Consider the following 7,871-nt stretch of genomic DNA (forward strand, 5'->3'; position numbering starts at 1 on the left):
TGGCGGTGGGGCCGCAGCCATGGGCTGCTGTTAGCCCTGGGGTGCTCCTCCTGGCTTCCAGCCTCGGGGCAGCCCTGCAGCCACCTCACGCTTTCATCTGGGGGGATCTGTGTCACTGCGCGGGCATATTTGGGGAAGGAGTTGGAAGTTTCGGTGCCGTGTGTCGCTGTGGGCCCTTTCTGTCAAGTGCTGGGTTTGGGCTTATGTAATCTGGAAATCCGCGGGGGGGGGGGCCGAATATTTTCCACATAAAGAAATACGATAAAGTTGGGTTACGTGTTGTGATAGTAAACATCCTGCTGCAATGATTAGTGTTGCTATAAGTAGACCTCCCATCTCTAAATATCTACTGGAGAATGTAACACTTGCCAGGCCCCGAGTGCTGAGTCTTCCTTGTGCTGGCAGAATGCTGGAATTTCTGTGGAGAAACTTGGTTGAAAGTGTTCAAGGAGGAGTCAGATATAACTACATAATCATGGGGATGATTGTGTTATTTATTAGAGTGTAATTGTAAACCCTAATCCCATCCTCATCAAAAAAAATTCAGCTTGTTTAGAATTGGATCACCATGGGTTTGGGCACCTGGAGCGTGTTTTTATATTTGAGGAACTAGGGAGCAAGTAGGCTGGGGTCAAGATATTCTGTGGTACCGTTTTACCACAGAGTTTTAAGGCCTGAGAAATATAGTAGTTACTTGTAATTTTATGCTCTAGTGGCACAGCATCCTTGCATGCAGTAGGGTGCATGTTTTGGAAACGGGCAGCATTAAGAAAGAAGCTGAGATATTTCACTAGCTGAAAGCAGTAAAAAAGAAGTGTTATTCTGAAGCGCTTACAGGATTTGATGCCTCCAAGCCCCAAGACGGCACCATCATGTCGGGCACTGTGTCCATCCTCCAACAATTTGCCAATGGCTTGAAGAGTCGCAGTGAAGAGACGAGGGCGAAAGCTGCCAAGGACTTGCAGCATTATGTCACCATGGAGCTCCGCGAAGTGAGTGCTGCAAATGAGAGAATTTATCCTTGTTTTGTCATAGGAGTATAGGATGTGGGCTGGGTACTTTCGGGATGGAGATTTTTGGAATATGGAAGCTGGTCGTAGAAAGGTGGGGCATAGCACGGGGCTTGCCTTTGCCTCAGCATGTAGGAGAGGTGAGTTGGTGATGCAGATGGGTGATTGAGCACCAGCATAACTAACTCGACACGTCTAGGGCACAAAGAAGAGATAATGTTTTGTGTTTGCAATGTATGTTTGATTTAATTTCTTTAAGTGACCTAAGAAGCGTTGTGTTTATGAAGGTTTTGGAATAGGAAGGAGGGAAAGAATGCCGAAAGCTGATTTGAACGTTTTGTTTTTACAGATGAGTCAGGAAGAATCTACCAGGTTTTATGATCAGCTGAACCATCATATATTTGAGCTAGTCTCTAGCTCTGATGCAAATGAAAGGAAGGGTGGCATTCTGGCTATAGGTGAGTGAAAGTGCTTAATGACTCTGGTGAGTTTTCTCTTCATGCATCTGTCTTTAGGAACAGAGTTTCAAAAGAAATGAGCTTTTGTAATTGGGGTGTTATGTCTGATTGCTCAGTATGCTGGGTGTGTACTAGTTGCTGGGCTCTAAAGATCTATCCGTAAGCACCAGCATGGGAGCTGCTGAGCACTGAGAGTGGCTAAAAGCCTGGTGCTTAATGGGCCCTGATCTCTTCTGAGAGTCAAGCATCAAATGTGAGTGCTGAGCACGTGAAAATTCTGTTCTTGAGCTCAGCTGAGAACAGTTTGTGCTGTCCATCTGCATGTATCAGGGTGGGCTGACTTTCTCCACTCTCTTCTGTCTGAGGAGATTGGTTCTTGGTATTTAAATTTGCTTGACTCAGTAACAGCAGCTTCTATCCCTGGGAGGGGCTTATATAGCTTCTGCTTTGATTCTGATCAGCTGCTCTGGTTGTGCTTTTGCTGCGACATGGCTTAGCTGCCTGTGTCTTGACTCTTGGGGAAATCAGCCTGCAGAAATACTTTGCCTTCTAAGTAAGTAGCCTGTCTTGTAGCAGTCACTTTAGTAACCAGATAGACGTACTTAAGGTTTAGGCTCACAGACATAATCGTCCAGTCCATCCATGTCTGAAGACAGTGGAAGTCCCATAGCTAGAGAAATCTTTGTTGTCAACATCTGATTTTAAGCTGAGAGTTTCACTTTAAAATTGTTTCTGTGAATGCAGTGCTTTGAAAGGTGGCCTCTTTATCTACAGAGCAGGTACAACCCAGGCACCAGTAGTGAAAGCTGTTGCCACACTGCTGCCTGACAGTGTGCCTTCCCCTGGCCAAGAGAGACTGTCTTTAGGGCTGAGGGGGAGAGCAGTTTCCTCGGTCCATTCAGCCTTTGACTTCTTTCCTGAGGTGGACCAGCTGTAGTAGTTGCATGTGGATAGATGCCATTCTATTGGGAATGGGTCTGTGATGCCAGGAATCTTTATTTTATCTTTTTTCTCATTTAAACTTAAAAGGGGGGGGGGAAAATCTATGAAGCTACTGGATACATTTTCCTGCCCACTTAACAAGTTTAGGCTCAAGAATGGTGGCCCTTTCCGTCATTATTTGATTTATTTTTTGTCTGTGGATTTGCAGTTTAGGAGGAGTTAGTGGGAATCTTTAAGGAATGGATAGGGAATACTAACTCTCCTCCAGGGATTACCTACTGTCTGACTCACTGACTCCTAGCAAGAACCGACAGCATTGCTCCCTTTCCTTACAGCAAGCCTTATTGGTGTTGAAGGAGGTAACGCCACCCGTATTGGCAGGTTTGCCAACTACCTGAGGAACCTCTTGCCATCCAATGACCCTGTTGTAATGGAGATGGCTTCCAAGGCTATTGGGCGTCTTGCAATGGCTGGTGACACCTTCACAGCTGAGTATGTGGAGTTTGAGGTGAAACGAGCTCTGGAATGGCTGGGAGCTGACAGGAATGAAGGTCGAAGACATGCAGCTGTAAGTGATCTCTTTTTGTCTTCATCTGTCTTGGACCGGGGAGGATTAGGTAATAGTGGTAGGAGATGCGCACAGAAAGCTGCAGAAAAGCTCCTGTCAGGATCATAATGTCTGGCAGTCCATGTCTGAGAATGTCTGATGCTCTCATGGCAGATACAGCTTTGCTTCATTGCTTCTGCCTTAGCCCAGTGACTAAAGAAGATTGAGACACCACTCTGCTAGGAACTGTCAAAGTACAGAGCTGGAAGCAGCTCAGTCTCACAGACATCGATAGTCTAAATAAATTATACTATGTTCTAGAAGTTACCAGGTTTGTTTATGGGTGCTCATCCTCACAGACTGTTCCTGTTTCTCTCCCCACCTCCAGGTTCTTGTCCTGCGTGAGCTGGCAATCAGTGTGCCTACCTTCTTCTTCCAACAAGTGCAGCCATTCTTTGACAATATATTTGTGGCTGTGTGGGATCCCAAACAGGCCATCCGAGAGGGAGCTGTTTCTGCCTTAAGAGCCTGCCTTATCCTCACCACGCAACGGGAGCCAAAAGAGATGCAGAAGCCCCAGTGGTACAGAGTAAGAAAATAACTGTTTTGAAGCAGCTTCTCATAATGCAGGGCATTCTCTAAGTGAGTTCTTAGAAGAACTGTCTAAGCTAAGAACCTGTGTCACTTTTGTTTGTATGTCTGACTGTCAGTAGAAAACTCTCTCCCCTTGAAAGGGTTGAAACTATAAGGGCTTACAAAATGAGTAGTTCCTTTAGCCCACTGCAAAAGTAATTGAGAGACTTGGCTCCATCAAGAATCCATTTCTCTATCTGCAGCTCATTTTCAGCTGTTAGGCCTGACCTAGTTTTACAGCCTGCAATCATCTATCTATTGTCATCTCTTACTAGCAGATGGTTTTATTAGTGTAGATAAAACATGAGTGGAGAAGGTAAGGATTCTTTTACCTGGACCTTAGCTTTGCTGCCATTGTCACATGAATACAAGCTTCGTAATATCAAATAAGGTTTGCACAGTGCAGTCAAGTGTTGTGAGCTTGAATTCCTCATAGTCAAATATATGATGCAGATATTGATGAAGTTTATAGCATGGCATGGTCGACTGGCTGTTTTATTAGTGCTGCTGAAAATGCTTTGCAGAGACTCCGCAGCTTCTGGGTGAATCTGAATTTGTGGTGGTGTAGTCTGTTATTACTCAGTTGAGGCTTGTGGCTACTCTTGGGAAATTATAGGCCATCAGTAACTCTTGACTGGCAGTACTACTTTATTTCTACAGGCTTTGTTTCTGCATGATCACTGAGATCTTTTTCTTTCCCCCAAGCATACATATGAAGAGGCTGAGAAGGGCTTTGATGAGACTTTGGCCAAAGAGAAAGGAATGAACCGTGATGACCGAATCCATGGTGCCTTACTGATCCTCAATGAGCTAGTGAGAATCAGCAGTATGGAGGGAGAGGTGAGCAGCAGATGAACTAGATGGGAATTATGGCTTGATTGACAATGTGTAGCAACTCAGCAATCTCTGGAAATACTCCATTGTGTTTGAAATGGAGTTGTTGGGCTAAGAAGTCATCTGAACAGGGAGTTGGAGCATTACGAATTGAAATGTGTCAGAGAAATAACAGTGACTGGTTTGGGCTGAGTAGGTATAAAACTCTGATGGGAAGTGCTATTAACTGGATTAATTACAGTGAAAGAAGAATTTTATGTGGAATGAGGACTCGTGTGTGTTAGGTACCCAAATATTTTTGCTGGATTTTGCTTAGTTGAAGCTGTACAGCCATTTGGATATCAATTATACAGGATGCTGCTCAGGAGATTTGGGTAGCACACTGTTGGGAATCTCTTATTCAGCTATGTTTTTAGAATTGTTTTTTTTGTAAAACATGCTTTTTTACTTTATCCAGCGCCTTAGAGAGGAGATGGAAGAGATCACTCAGCAGCAGCTTGTGCATGACAAGTACTGCAAAGACCTGATGGGCTTCAGTACCAAACCTCGTCACATCACTCCTTTCACTAGCTTCCAGTCTCTTCAGCCCTCTCAGTCAAATGCATTGGCTGGTCTTCTGGGGTACAGTGCTCACCAAGGGATCATGGGATTTGCAACCTCACCTGTCCCAGCAAAGTCTACACTGGTAGAAAGTCGATGCTGCAGGGATCTAATGGAAGAGAAGTTTGATCAAGTAAGTGTTTGTTCTTCAACTTGTCTACCAACGTTCACAACACTGGTTATTACAGAGTGATTGTCCTCCATGTCCTTACTTAGCAGGCAATACTGCCTCGTGTTGAACTGAGGTGTGAAAACTCATTAATTATGTGTATCCTGGCTTTGTCACTGTCTCTCTTGGAGCAAGTGATTTACTTTTTTGGAAGTTATCTTAATTATCCATCTTTCTGATGGACTCTGAGGCCAAATGTCAGTCGACTGCCTTAAAGCACCCAGGTAGTAAATGATTGTGTGCTACTGCCAATGGCCATCCTTCAAAGCCCAAATCTATCTCCTTTCAGGTATGCCAGTGGGTTCTCAAGTGCAGAACCAGCAAAAATTCTTTGATCCAGATGACTGTTCTCAATCTGCTACCACGGTTGGCGGCTTTCCGTCCTTCAGCATTCACAGGTGACAAGACAGATGGTTGGATGTAAGAAATGCTGCTGAAATTGGGCTGGAAGTTATCCAGCTCTCTTTGGTCCAGATGAGCTCGCACAGGCAATGCAGCAGTACGAATGTGGTGCTTGTAAGATGAGCGCATTCCTCTGGGGGAGGACAGTCTTTTTTTTTCTTCTGAATAAGTATGACTGGATAGATGATGCCAAAATGTTGCTCTGATGAGGAAAATGGGTTTGAAAACTATTGTCTGAATTCTGTGATAAACACCGTAAGAGAGAGAACCTCCTGTTTGTTTTTTCTCAGTATGTCAGGCTTAGGGTTGAACTCTGCTCTCTTGCTTCCAACTCAGTGTATCGTAAATACTATCAGCAGAGTTGTCTTCCTTTTTCTCTATTGCATGTGCCAGGAAATATCAAGTAAAAATGACAAATAACTGCCAGTTCAGTTGATTTATCAAGCCAGCTTTGGAGAGTAGCAGAGTTAGAAGCGAGTCACCAAGTTGCTCTAAGTGGGTTGGAACAAACTTTGTGTTACTTCAAGTTTCCAGTCACTCACTCTGAAAACAAGATGCTTGAATCTTATTTGTGTGTAAAAAACCTGTTGCAATGGTATTTTTAACCCTTATAGCTCTTCTATTTTGGTGATTTATTTTTTTTCAAGCCTCTGGGCTTTGAAAACTTTATTATATGGTGACACGTGTTTGCACCTGCTTATGGCAGCAGATTTTATATGGCTACATCTGTTCCTAGTTTTATAATTGTAAAGGTTTAGCTGCAAATGTGATGCAACTGTGTAAACCTAAGTGAGTTGCAATATCTGTATCATTCTCTCTTGTGGCAGCTGATCAGTATCTTCCAGACACCATGAATCATGTTCTCAGCTGTGTGAAGAAGGAGAAGGAACGAACCGCAGCCTTCCAGGCCTTGGGTTTGCTTTCCGTGGCTGTGAGGTCTGAGTTTCAAGCTTACCTGCCAAAAGTCCTTGAAATCATAAAAGCAGCTCTTCCACCAAAGGACTTTGCCCACAAGTAAGTATGTGAAGGTTAGAGGAAGGAACTGAAGCACTTGCTCTTTGTATGATTTTTGTGATGTGGGATCAAATTATGCGATTAAAATCAGGTGTTTCTGTAAGACTGATAACACAGAAGTGGGAAGAGAAAAGATGTTTGAAAAATAGCAGCTCCTCTTAATTAGCTTTTATGTGGTCGCTTTCCAGGAGGCAGAAGTCTGTACAGGTTGATGCCACAGTCTTCACATGCATTAGTATGCTGGCACGAGCCATGGGACCCAGTATCCAGCAGGACATCAAAGAGCTTTTGGAGCCTATGCTGGCTGTGGGCCTGAGGTAAGGTCAGGGCACAGGAGCGTATTTTTCTGTTAGCCACTGGATGGCATTGTTGGCCATACAGAATGAGACCTTACAAGTCTTGCGATTGAGAAGGAAGATTATTGCTTTTACATGATCTTTCATAAGATCAGTATAACTTTCAGAAGAATAATGTTTTAAGTGTTAATGTGTCTGTTCAGTTAGTTAAGAACATTGGTCTCTATGTAAAGAAATATTTTTGTAGAACTAGTGAGTTCAAGAGCAATCTTCTCTTCTTTCCACTATTCAAACACACTTAGCAACAGCCTGCAAAAATTTAGGAAGCCTCTAAAGGCCAGCACATTTCTTCTCTATCCAATTGGCAGGGAAGGAGTATTGAAGCCCTGAATATTTGCTTCTAGCTTCTTTCATCTTTGGAACTGACAGTTCCTATTGGGAAATTTTCTAGGTCATGATGCTGTTAGTATGTGAGGGCATGGAGGCTATATCCAGGTAGCACAAAGCTATTTAGATTAGATTAATGCTGCCATCTGGAAGTGAATTTAGTTGCCTTTGCGTCTAAGGATAAGGAATCACTTAAATTTGTAATTACTGTAGCAGTATGGCCTAGTGCAGCTGTAATACTGGCAGTTTGCTCACCAAGTTCATACAAGAAGGTCATCTCATGTGCCGAAGTTCACACAAGGACTTCTGTGCTCTGCTGGGAGATGTTGCTGTGATCTGCAAATGCCCACAGTTATCTTCTGACGGGCAAAAAGGTGAAATATGCACCTCATGATTTCTGTTCTAATAACTGTCTGCCTGCTTTTTACCCTCAGCCCTGCTCTAACAGCTGTGCTGTATGACTTGAGCCGTCAGATCCCCCAGCTAAAGAAGGATATCCAGGATGGGCTGCTGAAAATGCTTTCCCTTGTTCTGATGCACAAGCCTCTGCGACATCCAGGACTGCCAAAGGGCCTTGCG

The 7,871-nt window shown here is 43.8% G+C and overlaps 1 protein-coding gene across 1 annotated transcript in view; it reads left to right on the forward strand.

The window, feature by feature from the left end:
* Window positions 1-872: 872 nt before the first annotated feature.
* MTOR (mechanistic target of rapamycin (serine/threonine kinase)) overlaps window positions 873-7,871 on the forward strand; it is a 63,994-nt gene continuing 56,995 nt past the window's right edge. The window contains exons 1-10 of the mRNA XM_010020450.1: window positions 873-992; window positions 1,360-1,468; window positions 2,746-2,978; window positions 3,346-3,546; window positions 4,296-4,430; window positions 4,882-5,157; window positions 5,483-5,591; window positions 6,423-6,609; window positions 6,798-6,926; window positions 7,727-7,864. Coding sequence (XP_010018752.1) covers window positions 873-992; window positions 1,360-1,468; window positions 2,746-2,978; window positions 3,346-3,546; window positions 4,296-4,430; window positions 4,882-5,157; window positions 5,483-5,591; window positions 6,423-6,609; window positions 6,798-6,926; window positions 7,727-7,864 — 1,637 coding nt within the window. The remainder of the gene's footprint in view (window positions 993-1,359; window positions 1,469-2,745; window positions 2,979-3,345; window positions 3,547-4,295; window positions 4,431-4,881; window positions 5,158-5,482; window positions 5,592-6,422; window positions 6,610-6,797; window positions 6,927-7,726; window positions 7,865-7,871) is intronic.

Source organism: Nestor notabilis, unplaced genomic scaffold, assembly GCF_000696875.1.
Source record: "Nestor notabilis isolate BGI_N333 unplaced genomic scaffold, ASM69687v1 scaffold12078, whole genome shotgun sequence".
NCBI classification, from domain to species: domain Eukaryota; kingdom Metazoa; phylum Chordata; class Aves; order Psittaciformes; family Psittacidae; genus Nestor; species Nestor notabilis.